Source organism: Oncorhynchus mykiss, chromosome 9 (genome assembly GCF_057628025.1).
Source record: "Oncorhynchus mykiss isolate SJ-2025 chromosome 9, ASM5762802v1, whole genome shotgun sequence".
Lineage (NCBI taxonomy): Eukaryota > Metazoa > Chordata > Actinopteri > Salmoniformes > Salmonidae > Oncorhynchus > Oncorhynchus mykiss.
The window spans coordinates 47722485-47748725 of NC_143030.1; the positions used below are offsets into that span (position 1 = coordinate 47722485).

The following is a 26241-nucleotide window of genomic DNA, read 5'->3' on the forward strand; positions in this document are numbered from 1 at the left end:
AATATAATTTAGCTCCTCACTTCCTTTCTGCCTAGTTCTAAACGTTGGTTTTACTGACCAGTAAATCTTAGGACCAAAACCAATCTGCATGTCTATAACCAATAATCTAACTTTAAAAGCTTGATTGTGGTTGGAGTTCCTCTTTAATTATTATTGTCTGCATGCTGAAGGAGAATTACAATTTAATTTGTCAATCATTTATGAATGTTGTGAAAAGCAAAAGACATAGAGCATGCAGATGACAGTAAAGACGTCTCAATAAATACTGACAACCACTCGTCTTTATTGAAAATAGAATATAATTGACAATGGTGCCATGTCAAACACAAAATGTGCTTAGGCTGGTGACATTACAAAAAGCTATCACCTTTTTGGAACGATGTCTCCAAGACACTCAGCCTTGTCCTTCCTAAACAAGCATTCAGCCACCCAAATGGGCTCCGAGATCCTCTTGCTCCACATTATCTATTGCTTCTATGTCAATATTTGACCTTATTCAATAGTTTTACCTCAGTCTCCACTGTACAAATCATTATAAGCAGGGACATGGACTGAAAATCTGCACAGACTGTACATGTCAAATAAGACACAGCTGAATGTCATCATTCAGTTTGTATGGCACTCGCTTCTTCATTATTGCCTCATTGCTTTGTTGGATGTCAAATATACAGAGACATTATTGCGGATTCCCTATTTGCATAACACCAGCATAAAACTTTTTTCACAAAAGGAGAACGAACGTATGATAATTATACTGTACAAAGTATTTTGGGTTCACAGTTGTTTTGTTCACCATGCTCATGTGTTTTGAAATGTGTCATTTCATTGTTCTGAATATTGTGGTGAAGACTAGATGGGATACCAAATTGAAGACATCGTGTCCAACAGATTTCAAGGCCAAACTTGCAATATCTCGAAGAGTGACTCGACAGAAGGATGAAATGAGATAGCTAAAATTATGAACTATATCTTTCTCATTCTAATAGAGATACAGAAAAAAACGGGTTGCTCCATGATAACTGGAACATTTGAGTCAATACATTATTTGGCATGAAGCAACATGATAAAATATAAATAGGTAAACCATACAGAAAAGTGTTTAATTTATCATTCTTGGCTCATTTGGTTTATAATGGTCTGCAGCTTCTGAGGAAAAAACTGGACACTACCAGTCCCACATCTCGGTCAATTACCTCAACAAATATTGCTGAAATGACGTTCAACAACCAAATCTAGGGGTTCACAGACAGGGTAATGTCATAAAAGTAAATCCCTTTTAGAAGAACATTTTCTTCTCTTCTCCTTAAACTTGGTTGATTAAACCACAGCCGATATTTGATCGAGAAACGAACCTGGGGTGAATTGTTTGGCAGTTGGGTAGCTGAGGACTGACTGTTCAAGAGATCAAGTCCCCTTGCATAGAGAAAATTTACCCCTCCCCTCTATCTCTGTCACTTTTTTGAATGGCTTTTGACACAGGCAGCAAGTAGTGGTTTAGGGGTTTCTACAGGCAACACCCTCGTCAGCTCCTCTGACACTGCCTAGAACTCCTACCACAAAGAAAGTGACATCACTGGGTTCCTCAAAGACTCGCCTCCATTGAAGTGTAGCATGTCCATTTGATTTGAATTGATGGGGAAATGGTCTTACCATCGGGGTGGTATGGTAAGACTCATGATCATGTGGGTCCAGCCTTTAGATGGTGTTTTATCCTTCTCACAATCCAGACGGGATTGCGAAGTGGCACGGCGACAGGGCGTGCTGCTGTGTGGCATTTGGACCCTTATCGTCAACGGATGTGCTCTAATGGCCACCTCCAGCTCGTTTCTCTCCGGTCGTCCAGTCGATGATGATGAATGTCAGGCTCATAGACATGAAGATGAAGCCCATGGCTGTGAAACAGGCAGCCTGAAACCAGCCAGAGAAAGAGTTGTTGGAATTCGCCTTAAAGTCATTCATGTTGTTAAAAATCTCCACCCAAACCCGGGTTTAGGATGTTTTTACTAGCACCCATTGTGATACCACCCACCCACTCCAAACTGTAGCGAAAGGGTCATGCTATCTGGTGCCAAAACCTGGGGATTGTGTAGAGTTTTAACAAACGTGTCTAGACAATGGAAGGAAAATGTATGAATGATGTGAAGACCTACTGTGATCTTTGGTCTAGACTTCATTGGTTCTTGTTCAGTGGGAACAATGCGGATGTAGAATAACCCTGGGAGAATGAAGATCAGGCTAGGTGCAGTGGTGGCCCCTGGACAGATAAAGGAGACAATGAGTTGTTCCACTGGCAAGTACTTCTTGTATGAGGCATTTGTAATATATAATGTCAATATGAAGGTCTTCCTTCCCATAGTGTTAATAAGGATGATGATGATGAAACATGGTACAGTGTGTCTGGTTGGTTTGTGGGTGTGGGGAGAATGAGCATCGGAGGCTGGACGGCAATAACTGTAGTAGTCTATATTCATGAATATATAAGTCACCAATGATGCCAAAGATGTCTCGGATGTTGGGCACAAGGATGACGAGCACGTTGACCACGAAGAGGAGACACAGGGCGATGGTGATGTGGCGTGCCCAGTGGAAGGGTTTCGCTGGGAACAGGAGCTGGAGAATGGCTCTGCGAATCTGGAAACCATACACAACAGAGAAGACTCAGAGGAGTGTCTAGGGTGAAACTTGAAATATGGCTGTCAAGTTAAGAGGTATGTGTGAAGTCAATCTAAATTAACAGAATGTAGAATGTACAATCCGGCATCAGCTATTCTGTGTGACACAGTAAGTTAACATTTAGAGGGAAATGGATATAAAAGTAACTGCCAAAATAAAGGAAACTGAGTAAATGAAGGATACAAATTTTACTAAAAGCAGGTGCTTTCACACAGGTGTGGTTCCTGAGTTAATTAAGCATATTAACATATTAACCTATCATGCTTAGGGTCATGTTCATGCCTAGTTGCCCATTATTTTGGTAACCATAGGGAGAGTGTGTGTGTGTGTGTGTGTGTGTGTGTGTGTGTGTGTGTGTGTGTGTGTGTGTGTGTGTGTGTGTGTGTGTGTGTGTGTGTGTGTGTGTGTGTGTGTGTGCGTGCGTGTGTGCGTGCGTGTCAGTCACCAGATCTCAATCCAATTGAACACTTATGGAAGATTCTGGAGCGGCGCCTGAGACGGTGTTTTCCACCACCATCAACAAAACACCAAATTATGGAATTTCTCATGCAATAGAGTTGCAGACAGTTGTTGAATCTATGCCAAGGCGCATTGAATCTGTTCTGGCGGCTCGTGGTGGCCCAAGACCCTATTAAGACAATGTATGTTGGTGTTTCCTTTATTTTGGCAGTTACCTGTATATCAAGGCTATGTCGGTTTTAAAATGGAAACAATGTTTGAAATGAAAACCACTTGAAGTGTCCTTAGAAATACAGTCATTTGAATATGTAATTAGAGCTTATGAGAGGAGGCTCTTACAGGGAAGAGAACCACAGGGACAGTAAGGGTGACTGCCACCAGTACGGCCACACGCACACACAGGATAAGTGTGTCCAGAGGGTCCACTTTGCTGTAGGTGTGCAGGAGCTCAGATTCTGTGTTCACTACATAAACATATATACGCAACACGCATACACGCACGCACGCACACAAACACGCATGCACACATGCACACACACAAATTGAGTATCATTTGAAATACTAAAATCATTATTTTTCTTCTGTAGATTGTATACAACTAAAGCCTTCTTGAAGCCCTGGTCTTACCGTAGAAGGTGAGGTAACCAAAAATGGCGGTGAGGAGGTACATGACGAACATGCCCATGATGGACACATTAGCAATCCCCTGCATACGCCTCTTGGTGGCACTTTGGTGGAAAAGAAAGCAGGGTTTTTTTTTCTTCAATTAATGAGGTACAGTAATGATGTTACATTTATTACATCAAAAATTGACCCTTGATTTAATCAAAAGCCAACAGGTATAATAGGTATTGTACTGCAAATGAGTATCAGTAAAGAAAGATAAAGGCTGTCATCCCGACATGCTATGGTGTTTATGAAGGGAGCTAATTGGGAGTTTTATCGACTTACTTTTTCAGTTCAGTGTAGATGGGAAGCACCTCGGGGTGACAAACAAAGGCGAACGCTAAGATGGGGATGGTATACGCCGTCTGAAAACCATATAAAGGGTAACTAAAATTAGAGGCGTCGCATGAGGAGTGTTTGAGGAAACTCACTAGACTGTGTGGATAATTGTGCCACACTGGGTTCTGCTCCACCTCAAAACACATGGACAAGCACTTGTCCCGGCAGCAGGGTTGGGGAGAAATGGATTGCCAAAAAATAGTAACTGTAATACGTTACGTTACCAGCAAGATTATTGTAATCCGATTACAGATACTTTTGAAAAACTAGATGATTACTTCAAGGATTACTTTTAAATTCAGAAAGGATGTTTGCGGAAAAAAATCTTTGACACTTCTCTGTTTTCTCAATGAGAGAATGGCAAGAGTGTGCAAAGCTGTCATCAAGGCAAAGGGTGGCTACTTTGAAGAATTTTAAATATAAAATATATTTTGATTTGTTTAAACACTTTTTGGTTACTACATGATTCCAAATGTGTTATTTCATAGTTTTGATGTCTTCACTATTATTCTACAATATAGAAAATAGTAAAAATAAAGAAAATCCCTTCAATGAGTAGATGTGTCCAAACTTTTGACTGGTACTGTATATATATCCATTGATTCTTGAAGAATATAACTTATAAATTCCTCATGAGCTTTAGTTCAACTGTCACACTCCATGAGAACCCAAAATATAAGCTTGTATTACTCCAATGTTTGTAAAACATTGTATATGTAAAGAAACACTGTATAGCCTCATAACATGGCTAAAACAATAATGTTGATATCATGGATGGTCAGTCCTTGTATTCATAGCTCTGTCTATTAATCTGAGAGCGGTTACATTTCTCCAGGCCCATCCCTCAGCTTTTTACCAAAACAGAGGCGGGGCGACCGTTTTGTTATTGTTTCATCTGTGGATTTGCCATTTAAACAGCTGCATATTATCAAGATATCAAATTGTCACCAACAAAAAGGTAAACAATGGGCCTATAGCAAATGCAGCATATGGCATTAATTTTTCACATGTAATTAGCACTTTTCAGTAGTGCTCAAAGCATGCCATTCCAGCATTTATTTTTCAACTCGAATCAATGAGCCCAATCAGTCCTCCATAACAACAAAATCCTAAACAACAGAGTGGGGCTGGCTAATAAGTCCTTAGTTTTGGGGTCATGCTTAGATAAAACCATTTGGCTAATCTATATTTCCAAGTCCTATTCTTGACGATCAAGGGGTATAACATTTATTGGAATGACAAAAATTCTGATAGACTTTGATTTTTAATGTAAATATATAATTGTATTGTATTATATGTAGTAGAAAGTGATGGGTTAGAAGAAGCCTACATAATAAACCCATAAAGTAAAATTGAACATCCATATATGGCCAGCTATGTAAACTTTAAGATTGATTTATCCTGAAATAAATATAATTTAATTGGTAACATACATTTTTGACTTCTTCTAAAGGGGAAAGTAATCTAAAAGTAACTGAATGTAATCAGATTACGTTACCAAGTTTGGGTAATCCAAAAGTTACATTACTGATTACAATTTTGGACGGGTAACAAGTAACTGTAATGGATTACATCTAGAAAGTAACCTACCAGGCCCTGCCCTGCCCGGCAGTAACATGACACCATGTCATTATAATATTGAATGACCTCTGCTCCAACTGCAAATAGCTCCTAACCTTATGTGGTCTTAACACAGTAAGCACCTAAGAGCAGAGGTGATATGGAATAAACACAAAAAATGTTATTTGAACTGATTTTTGTGTAGCTGTGCCATAAACACTTCATTTCCTAACCTCCTGGTTGATGGTGAACATTCTGCCTTCGCACTGTCCCTCTTCCACGGTGGTGTTGATGATTGTTGTGTGATTTCTGCCATATGGCACCAGGGGGCAGGGGATGTTGAACTTCTTGTATATGACCTTTGAGATAGAGAGGGAGAAAGAAAGAAAGAAAGAAGCTGAGCTGTCAGAGTTAGCGGAACAGCTTGACCCTCTATCGCTGACAACCATGATGACATACTGTATCTCTGCTTAATTTGTGAATTCCTGTCCCAAGCTTCATTCCTCCTTCTGCTAATTGATCAAGTTCAACGATAGAATTTGTTACATTATTAATGTACCTTTCTGCAGCAAGGCATTTTAAAAAGTATCTTGTTAATGCCCAGAACTGCATCAGCAACATGCACAATAGTGTAATCTAGGATTGTGCTCAATTATTCAAGCAACCTTGAGTTGTAAGGTTCTGTATTTATATTCTTAGTCAACCTTGTGTTCTGTTTCGTTGTTTTCTTGAACGTAGCCCTGTTTCTTTGTGTTCTTCAACATAGCCCTGTCTTTCATTTTTGTTCATTGATTTCACCTGTGTGAGTTACTCACCTGGTCTCATCAGCTCCTTATTTAGTTCAGTTCATCCTGTTTGTGCCTTTGTGAGGTATTGTTCATATTAACTCTACTAAGCCTTTTCCTAGCTCGTTTGTGAGAACCGGTTATAGCCTTCAGTCCTAGTTTTGATTCACCTGCCTGTGTATGACCATTGCATGCCTGTTTATGACCATGATTCCTGTATTCTGCAAAGGTGAAATAAACACCTACCGTGCTCTTCGTGTGAATCTACACCTTTTTCCTCCCTGACTAGTCATTACATGAATAGTATCAAAAATTGTTGAGCTATAGATTTTACATTTAACAATATCTAAATAATTATTGGGACGAATATGTTTCATTTATAATTTTGCCCCCCTTTTTACTTGTATGTCAACATAATTAGATAATGACCTATTTCAGAAGGTTAACGTACAGATGCAGGATCTCAATTTGCAATGCAGGATATGTAAAACTTTAAAAAGGCTACTGACATTTGTAATTTCCAGTTTGAAATTTCAGATTTTTTTTTTAGATTTTCCCTCATGAAAAATGTATCAACTCCCCCCAAAAATGTTCATTCACTTATAATCCACATGATACTTCACATTTCCTGATGGTGCAGTATTTTCCTGCAGTAGCAAACTGGCTCAAATTAAGATCCTGCACCTGTATCCATGTTGTTAGCAAATTTCAACAACAATGCCTGGCTGGCAGTGAGTATAGGAAACAGGAGCTCACATGAAATGTCATGTGAGGTAGAGTGGCACAAGATAAAAATATCTCCTCATAAATTATCGCTAGTCATGTCCTATGATAAGCTGTGAAAACAAAAGCTATGAGCACATCTAGCACATTAACAAGGGTAAATAATCACTAAAACAGCCAATCACCAGGAGGAATTTAATTTCCCAAAATGGTGAAAAGCACATGCAGTATTAGTATAGCATTGAAATGTATAATTGTTGGTATAATATATAGTGTAATATAATAATACAATAATGACATCTGTCGTCAGATGTCATCAAAAAGTCACTCACCGAGGAAAGGAAGAAGACCATGCAGGTGAGGGAGAAGCCACTGGTGTAACCCAAATACCCTGCAAGATGCAGTCGAGGATTGTTACTACAACAAAAACAACAACCATCCCACAGACCAGCTGACAATGTTTGGTTTCCAGAACACGTCTGCTCCTGACCTAAAACATGTCCTAAACAGATACACATCCAAATGTTTTGTTTTATGAATATATGAATCAAGAGGTGTTGATTGAATGACTGACAGACATAAAGGTCATTAGCAGCCATTATGAAAGGTCGAAGTTCATGATGAGATCAGTCACATACCCAATTGTCTCATCAGGGCAAGTGGAAGGATGATGCACACACTGACGATGAGGATGAGGTAATTCCCGTTCAGGAACCACTCTCTAGTTTAAAACATAGAATAAAAATAAAAAACACAGCCAGACACAAAAGTTAGTTACTTCTAGTTTCATTAAGTCATGCAATGTAGACTATGTAGAAAACATACTGTTTAGGGACAATTGATTTAGTCTAAGGGAGAAATAGATGGGCTTTTACTAACCTCTCACCATTACCAATAACAGGGGAGGTCCGCATTTTTTGGGGGGGGGGGTAATATTTATGCCTCTGTAACTTTCTCACTCATCATTATTCACGATTCATTCAAGATTATCCGTAATCATGGTAGCATCCACATTAATGTAGAAGTGTTCAGAAATATATTACATTCTTATTTACAATAAAAGTGACTCAAAAATGACACAATACATTCTTTTCCATTAATTTATATTGGGCACAACATGATCTGAAACACAACCAAAACAATACACAATTGATGTAGTCATTGTGTGCTAGGAACATGGGATCAAATGCTAAACTTTTGACTACTTTAATACCAGTACACATATAAGTATATAAGTGACTTTGTCCAAATACTTATGACACCTTCAGACTAGATACATAAAGTGCTTTCATTTCTAAACAGTAAAACAGATATCTATGAAAATACCCTCAAATAAAAGGTGACATTCTGTACTGTCACCTCATTTGAAACATTAGATCTCAATATTTACTATATCATTGCGCTGCCGAACAGGAGAAATTTTGAGGAACAACCCCCATTACGTTTCTTTCTAGAAGTCCAGTCAGCCCAAGAGGCAGCCGCAAAGTGGAAAGAGCTGGACGTCAAGATGGTCTTTGAAAGTTCCGGACGGGCAGAGTTCCAGATCACAACGTCGAAATGTTTCTAAACAGGTACTTCTTTGAAACCCGTGGATAAAGTTGGGATATGATATGGAGTACCCAAGTACAAAGTGCGCGAAACAACAAGTGGGCATTTGATAACAATCCGTAACTCAATCTCCCTAGGCCCATACAAGAGGAAGATCTCCTGCCCTGGACAGGCCCCTCATTGTTACATCTGCCAGGGGCTAGACCATCAGGGCAAGGAATGTCCAGAGGTGAAGTGTTGGAGATGTGGAGATCTTAGACACAAATCCAGGGTATGTGAGTCTACAAGCAAGTGCACTCTGTGTGTAAAACAAGGCCATGACTGTGTCCCCAGTCTTATGCCTACAAAGTGAGGGTTGATCCACAATCCAGCCCAGAGGAAGAGCCAGAAGAGGAGACAGAGACAGAGGCATCGACCCCGACAACGAGTTCCATCGCTCAACAGGTCCGAGCGCAGCTGAGAGACAGGTGCCAGTGAATGAGAGAGAAGCCGAGGGAGCTGAATCTAAGAGTGAAGGCGACCAGATCTCCGAGGAAGGTGTCGACGAGAGTATCCAATCCTCCAAATTCAGCCACAGAGAGAGTGAGGAAGTCCTTTGAGGACGCGAGTGAGTCCGACTCTAATTACCCCCGGGTAATTAGAAGAGGAAGAGAAGAGAGAGAAGAGGACGATTGAGTTACTCAGTCATTATTATGAAACACGTTTAGGAAATCTGTATCACATGAATCACATGTGCGTGTGAAAGTGTGTGTGAGAGAGACAGAGCGAGTTTGTGGTGTTCTATATTATGGATTTAATCATTTTTTTGATGTGAGTTGGTGCCTGTTTGATGATATCTGGTTGACATCAGATTTAATTCATTCATTCATTCAATTCAATCCATTAAAGGGGCAATTTGGGATTGGTACATCCATTTTTTGGACTTATATATAGACATTGATTCTTGAAGAATGCAATTTAGAAATGCCTCATGAGCAATGGTCTTACTCCATCAGAATCCAAAATATAAGCTTGTTTTACTTCATTTCATGTAATTGTAAACAAACACTGTATAGCTTCAAAACATTGTTAAAAATATCATTTGGATCTCACGGATGGTCAGTCCATGAAGTCAAAATCCATATGAGAGAGTCCTTACATCTATGTATTTGAGAGTAGTTACATTTCTCCTGCCCCATTTCTCAGCTGTTTACCAAATAAAGTGTGGGGATAATGCTTTAATGATAATGCCATTAATGTTTGAATCCCAGATTATCCTGCAGGACTATTCGATGTCCATAATAATGACTTACTCTCTCATAATAATGACTTACTATCTCATTGTTATGACTTGCATACAGGTGAAGTCGGACGTTTACATACACATTCACCAAAGACATTTAAACTCAGTTTTTCATAATTCCTGACATTTAATCCTAGTAAAAATTCCCTGTTTTAGGTCAGTTAGGATCACCACTTTATTTTAAGAATGTGAAATGTCAGAATAATAGTAGAGAGAATCATTTATTTCAGCTTTTATTTCTTTCATCACATTCCCAGTAGGTCAGAAGTTTACATACACTCAATTAGTATTTTGTAGCATTGCCTTTAAATTGTTTAACTTGGGTCAAACGTTTCGGGTAGCCTTCCACAAGCTTCCCACAATAAGTTGGGTGAGTTTTGGCTCATTCCTCCTGGCAGAGCTGGTGTAACTGAGTCAGGTTTTTGTAGGCCTCCTTGCTCGCACACACTTTTTCAGTTCTGCCCATACATTTTCTATAGGATTGAGGTCAGGGCTTTGTGATGGCCACTCCAATACCTTGACTTTGTTGTCCTTAAGCCATTTTGCCACAACTTTGGAAGCATGCTTGGGGTCATTGTCCATTTGGAAGACCCATTTGCGACCAAGCTTTAACTTTCTGACTGATGTCTTGAGGTGTTGCTTCAATATGTCCACATCATTTTCCTACCTCATGATGCCATCTATTTTGGGAAGTGCACCAGTCCCTCCTGCAGCAAAGCACCCACACAACATGATGCTGCCACCCCGTGCTTCACAGCTGGGATGGTGTTCTTCAGCTTGCAAGCATCCCACTTTTTCCTCCAAACATAACGATGGTCATTATGCCCAAACAGTTCTATTTTTGTTTCATCAGACCAGAGGACATTGCTCCTAAATGTACAATCTTTGTCCCCATGTGCAGTTGCAAACTGTAGTCTGGCTTTTTCATGGTGGTTTTGGAGCAGAGACTTCTTCCTTGCTGAGCGGCCTGTCAGGTTCTGTCGATATAAGACTTGTTTTACTGTGGATACAGTTTTGTACCTGTTTCCTCCAGCATCTTCACAAGGTCCTTGGGCTGTTGTTCTGGGATTGACTTTTCACACCAAAGTACGTTCAACTCTAGGAGACAGAACGCGTCTCCTTCCTGAGCGGTATGATGGCTGTGTGGTCCCATGTTGTTTATACATGCGTACTATTGTTTGTACAGATGAACGTGGTACCTTCAGGCGTTTGGAAATTGCTCCCAAGGATGAACCAGACTAGTGGAGGTCTAAAATTTTTTTTCAGCAGTCTTGGCTGATTTCTTTTTGCTTGACATCAATGGGAAAATCAAGAGGCACTGCATTTGAAGGTAGGCCTTGACATACATCCACAGGTACACCTCCAAATGACTCAAATTATGTCAATTAGCCTATCAGAAGCTTCTAAAACCATGACATAATTATCTGGAATTTTCCAAGCTGTTTAAAGGCACAGTGAACTTAGTGCATGTAAACTTCTGACCCACTAGAATTGTGATGCAGCAAATTATAAGTGAAATAATCTGTCTGTAAACAATTGTTGGAAAAATGACTTGTGTCATGCACAAAGTAGATGTCCTAACCGACTTGCCAAAACTGTATGTAAACTTCCGACTTCATCTGTATCTCATAATAATGACTTACTATCTCATAGTTATGACTTACTATCTCATAATTATGACTTAGTATCTCATAATAATGACTTACTATCTCATAATTATGACTTACTATCTCATAACTCGTAGTCAGATAAAAAAAAATGTGGGTGGCGGGAATGGGCTTCCATGCAGATGCAAAATAATGTCTTAAAAAATGTCCTCTGTGCACAACTGTCAGAAAATGTCAGCGATCCTGCCTGGTTGATTTCAGTACGACGTTTACCAGTGCGTGCTGTAGTAAAGTGGAATTGTTTTGTCATGATGAAGAAAATGTAACACCTTTTAGTGAAATACTACAAAACTAAAGAAATATGGAATCTGATGTGAATTATGATGTAGGCCTATGTATAAATCCCAAGTCCGTCTTCGATATTCACATGGATGACATTACTAAAGAAGTATGGTGGACAATATTATGCATTGACATTACTAAACAAATATTGTGGACAATGCATTGTGAAAAGTACAATTTGGAAGACAAGATGCCTATAAGTCTATAAAAAATTATAATTTTCAAACACTATTTATATTTCTTTTTTTACAAATAAAAATTGAATAAAAAAATAAGAAATACGATGGACTCCAAAAAACTTCCATGGATACTATTAAATCTGTAAATCATGTTATGTAATTATGAACTCAAATGCATTGATGTGAAAGTTTATTTGTATTTGTGTGAATTATTTATGATTATAAACTGGGTGGTTCAAGCCCTGAATGCTGATTGGCTGACAGCCGTGGTATATTCTGATATACCACAGGTATGACAAAACATTTATTTTACTGCTCTAATTACGTTGGTAACCCGTTTATAATAGCAATAAGGCACCTCGGGGGTTTGTGGTATATGGCCAACGGGTCGTGCCTAAGAACAGCCCTTAGCCGTGGTATATTGGCCATATACCACACGGGCCTTATTGCTTAATTGTAAAATGTGAACATTTTTAATAAAGATTATTTTTGAACAAAAAACGAAATGTGCTGCTCCACTTACCCAGTGTTCGATGACAAGCCCAGGAAGGCTTGAATGACCAGAGGCAACTCATACTTCACAATGAAGAGGTAACTGGACATTGCTGGAGGGGATTAAACATATTTCAGAGTTGTTAACTTTCAAAAGAAAACAGACATACAACGCCCATTTACCTGTGTTTAAAACACAAACATTGGGAGGAAAAAGTTCTGTCCTGAACCACTAAAATGTTTATGAGCCATGAAATCCATGAGTGTCACGAAGCCATGAGTGCATTTGTATGTGTCACTGTGGTTATTTTTTAAAACAGATACTATGTGTTAGTGGAAGTACTGTACTAGGTACACCACCCCATTCACACCTACAGACATTTTCTATTAAAGGTATCTTTACTTTTACTCAAGTATGACAATTGGGTACTTTTATCCACCACTGGACGACCATACCAAAAACAAGAAGAAGCGGCTCCAGTGGGCACACGATCACCAACACTGGACAATTAAGGAGTGGGAAAACATTGCCTGATCCGACGACTCCCGATTCCTGTTGTGTCATGCTAATGGAAGTGTCCGGATTTGGCGTCAGCAGCATGAGTCCATGGTCCCCCTAGCCACTTACCGCCGATGTTGTGAAAGGTTATAATGACTCCCGCTGCTATTTTTCCTGGGTGTCCAAAAGCACGGAAACCCAGCTGTTCATACGCACGAATACCTGAACAGACAAAAGAGACATTAGTCTGTGAAAGAGTAGAAACGGAACAGAATCTACAGTGCCTTGCGAAAGTATTCGGCCCCCTTGAACTTTGCGACCTTTTGCCACATTTCAGGCTTCAAACATAAAGATATAAAACTGTATTTTTTTGTGAAGAATCAACAACAAGTGGGACACAATCATGAAGTGGAACGACATTTATTGGATATTTCAAACTTTTTTAACAAATCAAAAACTGAAAAATTGGGCGTGCAACATTATTCAGCCCCTTTACTTTCAGTGCAGCAAACTCTCTCCAGAAGTTCAGTGAGGATCTCTGAATGATCCAATGTTGACCTAAATGACTAATGATGATAAATACAATCCACCTGTGTGTAATCAAGTCTCCGTATAAATGCACCTGCACTGTGATAGTCTCAGAGGTCCGTTAAAAGCGCAGAGAGCATCATGAAGAACAAGGAACACACCAGGCAGGTCCGAGATACTGTTGTGAAGAAGTTTAAAGCCGGATTTGGATACAAAAATATTTCCCAAGCTTTAAACATCCCAAGGAGCACTGTGCAAGCGATAATATTGAAATGGAAGGAGTATCAGACCACTGCAAATCTACCAAGACCTGGCCGTCCCTCTAAACTTTCAGCTCATACAAGGAGAAGACTGATCAGAGATGCAGCCAAGAGGCCCATGATCACTCTGGATGAACTGCAGAGATCTACAGCTGAGGTGGGAGACTCTGTCCATAGGACAACAATCTGTATATTGCACAAATCTGGCCTTTATGGAAGAGTGGCAAGAAGAAAGCCATTTCTTAAAGATATCCATAAAAAGTGTTGTTTAAAGTTTGCCACAAGCCACCTGGGAGACACACCAAACATGTGGAAGAAGGTGATCTGGTCAGATGAAACCAAAATTGAACTTTTTGGCAACAATGCAAAACGTTATGTTTGGCGTAAAAGCAACACCGCTCATCACTCTGAACACACCATACCCACTGTCAAACATGGTGGTGGCAGCATCATGGTTTGGGCCTGCTTTTCTTCAGCAGGGACAGGGAAGATGGTTAAAACTGATGGGAAGATGGATGGAGCCAAATACAGGACCATTCTGGAAGAAAACCTGATGGAGTCTGCAAAAGACCTGAGACTGGGACAGAGATTTGTCTTCCAACAAGACAATGATCCAAAACATAAAGCAAAATCTACAATGGAATGGTTCAATAATAAACATATTCAGGTGTTAGAATGGCCAAGTCAAAGTCCAGACCTGAATCCAATCGAGAATCTGTGGAAAGAACTGAAAACTGCTGTTCACAAATGCTCTCCATCCATCTCACTGAGCTCGAGCTGTTTTGCAAGGAGGAATGGGAAAAAATGTCAGTCTCTCGATGTGCAAAACTGATAGAGACATACCCCAAGCGACTTACAGCTGTAATCGCAGCAAAAGGTGGCGCTACAAAGTATTAACTTAAGGGGGCTGAATAATTTTGCACGCCCAATTTTTCAGTTTTTGATTTGTTAAAAAAGTTTGAAATATCCAATAAATGTCGTTCCACTTCATGATTGTGTCCCACTTGTTGTTGATTCTTCACAAAAAAATACAGTTTTATATCTTTATGTTTGAAGCCTGAAATGTGGCAAAAGGTCGCAAAGTTCAAGGGGGCCGAATACTTTCGCAAGGCACTGTATCTGTCATGTCACAAGGATACACTTTTATCTAAAGCAACTTACAACAGATAGTGCATACATTTCAGTATATGTGACTCCAGCAGGAAATCAAACCCACAACCACTAATTTACAGACAGCTTGGTTCATACAGTGGATCCCTACTATAGTTTTCTCTATAAAAAAAGCTATGTATTTCTGTGAAGGGGTAAAACAACAGGTTTTTCAATGGTCCAGATGTGAAGGGAAAGTTTGTTCACAGAAAGTTTACTTTTCTCATCTTGTTATGATACACTCTATGATTCAGCTACTCATTTGTCTTTGATTCCATGGGCTGGTCCTTAGTGACACATACTCACCCACAACTCCAGCACTCTTAAGCAGAAGGTGAACCGAGTAGCTGGACAGACAGGCGATACATATCAACAGGATTCTGCGGAGCACAAACAACTGACTTAGACATTTTGGAAAGGTAAACAACATAATTGATTTCACGTGGTTTCATCCAATGTTAAATAATGAGTAGCCAACCTCTTCACCGATTAATCAAACAGTTTACTACGAAGTAAACACTGGAAGAAGAAACTGGCCTCCTGTAATAGCAACTTGATAATGACAATGCTCAAATTATTTATTCATAAGCATTCAAAAAGAAATTGACTCCTGCCTGACCCTGACATGAATGTGAGCAACCCAAAGAGCAAAGCATGCTTGGGAGCCATATATGTGGTGTGCCCACACGCAAGCTATGATTCATCTGCCAACTCTAAGCTATATTTAACTCCTGAAATTTGATTTAGAAGTCTCATGTGTCTCAAATCTCACCATTAAAATTACATATGGACACACCAACATACACCACTCTTCTCCACAGTTTTTTTTAACCATTCAAAGACCATAAATGTAAAATATTATATTTACAATTTTTCATAACATTTTTGTCAGCTTTCCATTGTACTGTTTTGGTAACATTGTTGCAACGCATTATGCAGTAACAGTGTGTATCAAACCATATTGGGAGTAGCTGCATCTGTGACCTTTTGACAAAAAGAAACTGTCACAACTTCCGCCGAAGTTGGTGCCGCTCCTTGTTTGGGCGGCGTTCGGCGGTCGTCGTCACTGGCTTTCTAACTGCCACCGATCCACGTTAGTTTTTCCATTTGTTATGTCTTGATTGTACACACCTGGTTCCCATTACATTATTATTTTTTCCCTATTTAACCTTCTGGTTCTCATTATGTTTTGTGCGTGATTTTTCCTGGTTTTGTGTTTGTCTGTTGTGTTAGGGTTTGTTATCCCTGCGTGGATTTATTGGCTGATTATTTTTCTGAGTAAAGTACGTTACTTTACTCAGTTCTGTGTCCTGCGCCTGACTCCGTCCTCACCTCTGCACAACTGACACTTGACAGAATCACGCACCATTTTAATGGGGTGAGCAGGTGCACCCAGTCCTCCGGTACCAGTGGAGGAATGTGTCCAGCAACACGCGGCGATGCTCCAACATCTTGGCACAGCCATGGATTGCATGCAGCTCAACATGGAGAGATGGGAAAGGGGGGGTTTTCCCACAACCCCATCAACTTCACTCCAACCAACACCACCACCAACACCACAACCCACACCGCTGTCCACCCCTCCGTCACCTGGACCCAGTGGGATTCGGCTCTCGATCTCGAGCACATATGATGGGACGGCTGCCGTTCCTGCTCCAGTTGGAGCTCTACCTGGCGACCGTCCATCCGGCTCCCTCGGGATATCTCCTGTCTGTCGGAAGGCGCTTGAGTGGGCCAACGCTGAATGGGGAAGTATAGACGCAGCGTTGGTCCACTATGAGGATTTCACCCGCCGCCTCCGGGCGGTCTTCAATCATCCACCTGAGTGGAGAGTGGCGGGGGAACGCTTGTTCCATCTCAGACAGGGGATGAGGAGCGCACAGGAATTCACACTGGACTTCAGGACCCTGGCTGCCAGCGCGGAATGGAATGAGAGGGCCCTGATCGACCATTACCGATGTAGTCTACGTGAGGATGTTCGTCAGGAGCTGGCCTGCAGGGACACCACCCTTACCCTCGACCAGCTGGTGGATTTATCCATCCGGCTGGATAACCTGTTGGCCACATGCGGACGTCCGGATCGGGGTCCTTCCATTCCATCCCCAAGCCCCTCCGATCCTACACCTATGAAGCTCGGAGGTGCTGCTCTAGTTCATATCCCCAAGCTGACAAGGTACAAATCTGTTGTTCTGCCCCTGAACAGGCGGTTAACCCACTGTTCCTAGGCCGTCATTGAAAATAAGAATTTGTTCTTAACTGACTTGCCAAGTAAAATAAATAAAAAATTAAAAAGTGCTCGTAGATTAGGGATCCCTATTGTTGATGTGCCCTTCCCTGTACATTCCTTAGATAGTCGTCCTTTAGGGTCAGGTCTGATTGGGGAGACCACAGCTCCACTATGTATGATAACGCAGGAGGGTCATGAGGAGAGAATTGGTCTCTTCCTGATCGATTCGCCTGCATTTCCTGTGGTTTTGGGGTTTCCCTGGTTGGCCCATCATGACCTCACTATTTCGTGGCAACAGAGGGCTCTCAAGGGATGGTCACGTCAGTGTTCAGGGAGGTGTATAGGTGTTTCCATAGGGGTAACTACGGTGGAGAGTCCAAACCAGGTCTCCACCATGCACATTCCCCCTGAATATGCCGATTTGGCTCTCGCCTTCTGTAAAAAGAAGGCAACTCAACTACCACCCCATCGACGGGGGGATTGTGCTATAAATCTCCTGGTAGACGCAGCACTTCCCAGGAGTCACATGTATCCTCTGTCACAGGAGGCTATGGAAACATATGTCACCGAATCTCTGGGACGGGGATACATTCAGCCTTCCACTTCACCTGCCTCCTCGCATTTATTTTTTGTGAAGAAGAAGGATGGAGGTTTACGCCCGTGCATTGACTATAGCATTGACTATAGTTTAAATGCATTGACTATAGTTTAAATCAGATCACAGTGAAGTATAGTTACCCTCTGCCTCTCATAGCCAGTGTGACCGAGTCATTGCATGGGGCGCACTTCTTCACCAAATTGGATCTCATGGTGTGCTTACAACCTGGTGCGTATCCGGGAGGGGGATGAGTGGAAGACGGCATTTAGTACCACCTCTGGGCACTATGAGTACCTCGTCATGCCGTACGGGTTGATGAATGCTCCATCCGTCTTCCCATCCTTTGTAGACAAGATTTTCAGGGACCTGCACGGGCAGGGTGTGGTGGTGTATATAGATGACATTCTAATATACTCCGCTACATGCGCCGAGCATGTGTCTCTGGTGCGCAAGGTGCTTGGTCGACTGTTGGAGCATGACCTGTACGTTAAGGCTGAAAAATGTCTGTTCTTCCAACAGTCTGTCTCCTTCCTAGGGTAACTCCTGTCCGAGTCAGGGGTAGAGATGGAGAATGACCACATTTCAGCCGTGCGTAATTGGCCGACTCCAACCACGGTAAAGGAGGTGCAGTGGTTCTTAGGGTTTGCCAACTACTACCGGAGGGTTATCCGGGGCTTTGGTCAGGTAGCGGCTCCCATTACCTCTTTGCTGAAGCGGGGACCGGTGCGACTGCAGTGGTCAGCTGGGGCGAACAGGGCTTTTGGTCACTTGAAGGCTCTGTTTACCTCGGCTCCTGTGTTGGCTCATCCTGATCCCTCCTTAGCGTTCATAGTAGAGGTGGGGATAGGAGCTGTGCTGTCTCAGCGCTCGGGTACGCCACGAAAACTCCGCCCCTTAGTGTTCTTTTCGAAGAAGCTCAGCCCAGCGGAGAGAAACTATGATGTGGGGGACCGGGAGCTGTTGGCTGTTGTCGGGGCTCTGAAAGCGTGGAGGCATTGGCTTGAGGGGGCTAAACACCCTTTTCTCATTTGGAGTGACCACCACAATCTGGAGTACATCCGGGTGGCGAGGAGAATGAATCCTCGCCAGGCGAGGTGGGCCATGTTTTTCACCCGTTTTGTGTACACTCTATCCTACAGACCTGGTTCCCAGAACGCTAAGGCAGACGCACTGTCTCGGATGTATGACACAGAGGAGCGGTTCATGGATCCCACTCCCATTCTTCCAGTGGTATGGGAGGTTAACGCGGACATCGAGCGGGCGTTACATGCGGAGCCCACTCCCACCCAGTGTCCAGTTGGGCGTAAGTACGTTCCGTCTGATGTTCGTGATCGATTGATCTGTTGGGCTCATACGTCACCTTCCTCTGGTCATTCTGGCATCGGTCGGACAGTGCGCTGTCTTAGCGGGAAGTACTGGTGGCCCTCTTTAGCTAAGGACGTGAGGGTGTATGTTTTCTCCTGCTCGGTGTGCGCCCATTAAAAGGCACCTAGACACCTGCCCAGAGGGAAATTACAACCCCTACCTGTTCCACAACGACCATGGTCACACCTATCGGTGGATTCCGTGACGGATCTCCCTCCGTCACAAGGAAACACCACGATTCTGGTTGTTGTGGATCGGTTTTCTAAGTCCTGCCGTCTCATTCCTTTGCCCGGTCTCCCTACGGCCCTACAGACTGTTTACACACGTCTTATGGCACTACGGGGTGCCTGAGGATATAGTGTCTGATCAGGGTCCCCAGTTCACATCAAGGATCTGGAGGGTGTTCATGAAACGTCTGGGGGTCTCAGGGTCTCAGGGTTTCACCCCGAAAGTAATGGGCAGGTGGAGAGAGTTAACCGGGATGTGGGTAGGTTTCTGCGGTCTTATTGCCAGGGCCGGCCGGGGGAGTGGTCGGCTTTCATCCCCTAGGCAGAGATGGCCCAAAACTTCCTCCGCCTCTCCTCCACTAACCTGTCTCCGTTTCAGTGTGTACTAGGTTATCAGCCGGTTCTGGCACTGTGGCATCAGAGCCAGATCGAGGCACACTAGATAAATAATCCCACCCCACAAATTTTGACCTGGCAAGTTAATATTTAACTTGGTTGGAGTGTGTGTGTACTAATTTCCCACTGGGCACACACTGGTTGAATCAATTTTGTTTCCCACGTCATTTCAACAAATTACGTTGAACCAACGTGGAATAATCGTTGAATTGACGTCTTTGCCCAGTGGGTTGTCTGTTGTCACTTCAGGAAATCACATAGGGACATGGCACACATGAGTGTGCTGCTGTACTCACATAAAGAGAACAATGCCTGTGTTTGACATGGCGTATGACAATCCCAGAATTCCACTCCCCATGATGGCGTTGCTGAGGTTAAAGACGGACATTCCGAAAGAGGTTTTTCCCTCAAACTGCCAAGGATACAAATACATGAATGTCAGTTGTTATAACTCCTCATAATGACATTTCATGACATGACATCTCAGCATAAAAACAATGGCTGTCGGCTCCAGAGCTGTGGCCATAGTTCTTCATACTCACATCGGTAAACTGGGGCTTCTTGGTCCCATCACTCTTATGTGGTAACATCTCCTCTTCCTCTTCTGCCTGCGGGATGCTATTATGTCAATCAAACCAAGGAAATAGAAATCACTGAGGTTAAACAACACTCCTTTTTATCAATGTCCAATATCAGCCAAGCATCATTATAATCCATTGGGTGCTTGAAAATGCTGTCCATGAAAGTACTGTATTCATTTAAATGTTTAAAATGCATAAATGTAAAACTGTGAAATGTAAAAACTAGTATTTACAAAAAGCATGTTAATAAAAATAATATACACTCAGTGGCCAGTTTATTAGGTACACCCATTTAGTAACGGGTCGGACCCCCCTTTGTCTCCCGAACAATCTGAATCCTTCAGGGCATGGAAACCTTGCTCAATTGATATCAAGGGACCTAACGTGTGCCAGAAAACATTCTCCACACCATTCCACCACCACCACCAGCCTAACCGTTGAAACCAGACAGGGTGGAGCCATGGACTCGTGCAGCTTAAGCCAAATCCTGACTCTGTCATCAGCATGACGCAACAGGAAACGGGATTCATAGGACCAGGCAATGTTTTTCCACTCCTTAATTGTCCAGTGTTGGTGACCGTGTGTCAACTGGACCCACGTCTTCTTGTTTTTAGCTGATAGGAGTGGAACCCGGTGTGGTCGTCTGCTACAATAGCCCATCCGTGACATGGACCGACGAGTTGTGCGTTCCGAGATGTCGTTCTCACACCGCTGTTGTACTACGTCGTTATTTGCCTGCTTGTGGCCCACTTGCGAGCTTGCATGATTCTCCCCCAACCTCTCATCAACGAGCTGTTTCCACCCACAGGACTGCAGCTGACTGGATGTTTTTTGTTTGTCGCACCATTCTTGGTAAACCCTAGACACTCTCACTCGTGAAAAGCCCAGGAGGCCAGCTGTTTCTGAGATACTGGAACCGGCGCGTCTGGCACCGACAATCATACCACGCTCAATGTCGCTTAGGTCACTTGTTTTACCCATTCCAATGTTCAATCGAACAGTAACTGAATGCCTTGATGCATGTCTGCCTGCTTTATATAGCAAGCCATGGCCCTGAGACTCACTCTCTGTAGGAGCGAACCATTTTCATGAATGGGTGGTGTACCTAATAAACTGACCACTGTGTAATTATAGGGTGGTAATAGTCTTCTTTGTCAGAAAACAAACACAAATGCACAAAAAAAATACTATCATGCACACAACTGGGGGAAAGATAATTATCATGCATGCCAGGTAGCAATATGTGCAGTCAAAGAGGACATACCCATCTTCGAAAGGGACAAAGCCATGGTGGAGGCCATTCGATAGCTTTTGGAGTTCCATATTGTTTTAGCTGATACAAAGACGGGTGGGTGACTGATGTTTTTTTACTGGCTAGAGTTCCAATCTGAAACAAAGCAAAGAGGATTGACCTTAGATAAATTAGCAAGTTATCATTTGCATGTCATTCAAGATGATAGACAAAAAAAATGTACAGTCAGGTTTGACCTTCAATGAAAACGGTTTGGGGAATTTGCACGTCGCAAAGCCTAGACTCTAGGGCTGGGCTCTCCAACCCTGTTCCTGGAGAGCTACCCTCCAGTAGGTTTTCACTCCAACCCCGTTGTAACTATTCTGATTCAGCTTATCAACCAGCTAATTAGGGTTGGAGCGAAAACCTACAGGACGGTAGCTCTCCAGGAAAACGGTTGGAGAGCCCTGCTCGAGGGTAACTGTGGGAGTTGTCAAGGTGTCTGCTGTCACTATGGGACCACATGTCTGCTTCCCACCAGTGGAATCTATAGCACCACTCTCTCCTTGCATGTGTCATTTCATTTGACAGCTCAGGTTGCAATGCCAGTAATGAGACGCCTGACTACTTTTGAAATCCTTCCAATAGAATTCCTTCCAATAGAAGAGGCTAACAAACGTAATAACAGTATCCATTACCAACACCTGGAAGCACTGTGTTGTCATCACAGACTTTGTTGTGAACACAGACTCTGTTGTGAACACAGACTTTGTTGTCCACTGTTATTTATCTAGATTTTATTTATCCAGAGTGCCATTCGTCTCTTTTTTAATCGATTTGGATTTCACTCTTGTCCCCCTCCACTGCAGGGCTACCATAGGGTAAGATACCAGCCCTATGCTAACTGAGGTGCCAGCTGTGATTTGATGTCAGTACAGACAAAATTGGCAAACAATAAATATTGCAATTTGCTGAACAAATAGTGTCATATGAGGCTGCTTACATATCGCCTTCTGATACATTGACAAAATAATTATACAAGAAGATAAGGCATGTGGCCCTTTATCAAGGCTCGTGAGTTGTGTTGGTTCACAGCTGAGGCAATGTTGTATTTGATCATTTTAGAGCTAGGCTACTTTGGTTCTCAGTGTGTTGTATTTACAGACAATAGTCTTTTCATTCAGAAACACATGGTCTGACTAGCCAAAGAAAACAAAACTTTCAAAATGTAGTCCTATGATTAACTCATAACTAATGTTATTTGCTACCCCCACACAACACTTCTGTCTATTTCATTACGGCATGAAAGTGAAACCTAAATATCTTGAATAGTGCTTTTGAAAGTAAGCTTTCCTGTTTTGACCTTTACCATAGAAAACATTACTGCTTCTTACAAATTGTGTTTCACTGCTGAGTCCAATGACCCTAGGGAGGTGTGTTTTATAACACAAGTGATGTGGGACGTTGGAATTCACATTTATATGCACGCCAGAATTTTTCCTAACCCCTGAGATGGATACGTGGCTCACTGGCTCCCAAGTTGCAGTTTGGAGCAAGTCCAGGTTTTTACCAGCTGCAACTCCCCACCAGTTGCTGGAGATCTCAGCCTTGTTATGTCAAATGCGATTTTGATAACGGTTCGACTCACTCTGACATCACATGATGCATCACACGCTTTTCAAAGGTGATTCAGGTAGAGGGCACCCTACATACCCTAATACATTGGATGATCCCTCAGAATGTGCCTTCTGATGATGACCCATACTAAGTGTACAGTACTTTGGTATGGGTAAATTGTACATAAATTCTACCCTTTGGGCCAACTCTAGTTTCTATAGCAATAATACCCAACAGCATTTAGAAAATCCACATGTGAATTCACACCAGTTCAGTGGAAATGAATAACTCCCAAACGTAAATTCTGGTAGTGTTCAGCTGCAGTTCCTGCAGACTAGAGCACAGTAGGTGTTGGTCTGCTGTTCCTACAACCATTTCACCAACATTCCTTTCTCTGTCTCTCTTCCTTTTCACATTTCGACATTGCTACGTTACGTGTGGGATTTTTCTCCTTTGGTAAATCTCTCCCTACATTTATTCCAATACTTTAAGAGCCCCTGGAAATATTTTTTTACGTAACCCAAATGCTTTTCTTATGACAGGCACCTTGTTGTGAGTGAACGGGAACTGTCGGGCAAGCCCATACTTGCATTGTGTTTTGGGAATCAAACTCCAGAATATGCCTTTCTGCTCGGTTCTCACTTCGCACCAACACAAAATGTCTCTGTTGAAATCAACACCCAATAACCACAACTACAAACGAACACACACATACATGCACTGGTGACCCATTCACACACATGCACACAAACCTAGACACGCAAGCGCGCAGACACACCATCTATTTTTGTATGCATTATTTACATTGCAGGGCTCTTTCGTTGAAATGTAGTCTTTTTCTGATGTTTATTTTGGATATTTTAAGAAGCCATAGTGGTCGGCAACCAATACAGCCAGGAAATCCTCTCTGAGTGAAGAAAGATGTCCGATATTGTAAATCAAATGTGTGATGTCAGGTAAAAAATGAAATGGTCTAAAATTAGAGTGGTATGGAAACCATCTATCATTTCCGATAAAATGTCTGTTTTAAGATTTAGCTAAAAAAGAAAACTAGCTAGATTTCTGATCTTATGTATTATTATTATGGACTGACCTATCAGAAAACATAGCCTAATCTGTAATGGGAAGAAAAAGTCCTATATAGCCTGTTGAATCGTGCATTCGGCCAACAGACGACCCACAAAAACGTGCCACCGTGTGACGCTAGTTTGGAAAGGTGGATAGACATTGCCTTTATAAAACTGAGAAACAATAAGAGGGCTCTTTGTACAAATTAAAAACCTCGAGGGACATATTCATATGTTGACTATGTCTTGTGTGAATGTATCTAGATAGCTCTGTCGTTTTTGATTCATCCAATTGCAATGGTGGCATCTTCCCTCTGTTACTGTATCTAGTATTAAGCTATTTATATGATACTGTACCAAGGCTGAGTTTCCGAGTGAGTGAAGGAAACAAATGTGCCTGTAAATAGGGAAAGTATATGGCAGCAGAGTGCAGCACATAAAACACCCTCTGACCCTCTTTTCTGTGCAATAAAGCGGTGTATTCATTACATATTATGTAATAACCTTAATATTTTCTCTTGCTTTCCATTGGCCGATTGAGAGGTTTTTATGCTTTAGCAATAGTCCTGGAGTTAGGTGTAGTTGTACACTTGACATCGAGGCTAGTGGATAAGAAAATTGACTGGGTAAATAAACAATCTATGAGATTCTGTCAATTCTATTTGAGGAAGAGCTATAAATTAAGGTCTCCAATGATAAAGTAGGATCAACTGATTGTTGTATTTATAGACAAAGGAGAAAACGGTGCTCATACAACTATATTCGAAGGCACTCCATTAGACACTAGTGTCCAGTAGACACTCTCTCCATTATAACAATATAGTTTATTATAGATCCATTGTTAAAAACATACTGTGACGTTTCGGTCAAGGGGGTTTTGCATTTACAGACAAAGATCTAAGACACTGTTGTGTTGGGTTGTATGATTCACATTACAAAACAGTCAACTGCTATTCTGAGCAATTGCTTGAATACAGTGTCAGTCACACAAAGAAAGAGACAGTGGCCACTGAATTCCCTGTCAGTTGGTGTCCTTACTCTCATGAGCTCACTCGACCTATCACACAGTGTCTGTCTGTAACCTTTCCAAATGGACATATTCAGACCAGTCTTCCAACAAGTCATTTGACACCCACCTACTCAATCCATATTGGTAGAAATAAAAGGGCTTTTGAAAGCTGCAAAAGCTGACAACCAAAAACAGTCAAAAATCCACACATGAAACTGGTCAGGAAAACATTCCCAATCATGAATAGTGAAAATAAGACTTTAGTACTTCAATATGTTGTGGAAGTCAAGAAAATCAAGTAGTTCAACTGATAATGACAAATTCCAGAAACACTACCTCACAACAAACCTTACTGATGTGGATCAGTGAAATTCCCATAGTACTTAACCCTTCCTGTAAAGTACTTCATATGAAACACACGTGGCATGGCAATACATATGGAAGAAAAAAGGACTGGGTTCTCTTACCTTCTAATGCAGAAAATATAGTTTCAATGAAGACAGAGAGATAGTGAAGGGTGTCCTGAGGAAAATATATGTTTTCTTGACCAAGGTGTTGTTTTTCTCAGTTGTAATTGGCCTGAGTTTAGAGACAAGAAGAAAGAACAGAGAGTGTCTGCTTAGGGGAAAGGGAGACGGTTTGGGTGGGAGCACATGTATAGGAAAAAGCACTAAAAGGGAGGGCTGTTCAAAATTATGGTCTCAAGTTTCTTGTGATGTCACACATGGCCACTCCTATCTCTACTGTCAAAAGCAGGCATGCAGGGGCATATTCTCACAACAACTCTGGTGAATTGCTCCATTGGGATTCCATCACAATTGGAAGAGGCATT

At 41.8% G+C, this 26241-nt stretch overlaps 1 protein-coding gene across 1 annotated transcript; it reads right to left on the reverse strand.

Moving 5' to 3' along the window:
• Positions 1-263: 263 nt before the first annotated feature.
• Positions 264-26104, reverse strand: LOC110532146 (sodium-coupled neutral amino acid transporter 3). The gene is made up of 16 exons (XM_021615789.3): positions 25877-26104; positions 21750-21872; positions 20447-20522; positions 20201-20316; positions 15398-15471; positions 13284-13376; positions 12687-12768; positions 7844-7926; positions 7538-7596; positions 5931-6056; positions 4084-4163; positions 3760-3860; positions 3472-3596; positions 2487-2631; positions 2151-2254; positions 264-1908 (listed from the first exon to the last, which is right to left on the reverse strand). The coding sequence occupies exons 2-16, from the start codon at positions 21806-21808 to the stop codon at positions 1804-1806; spliced, it is 1428 nt and encodes a 475-aa protein (XP_021471464.1). The 5' UTR covers positions 21809-21872; positions 25877-26104; the 3' UTR covers positions 264-1803.
• Between the last annotated feature and the right edge of the window lie 137 nt (positions 26105-26241).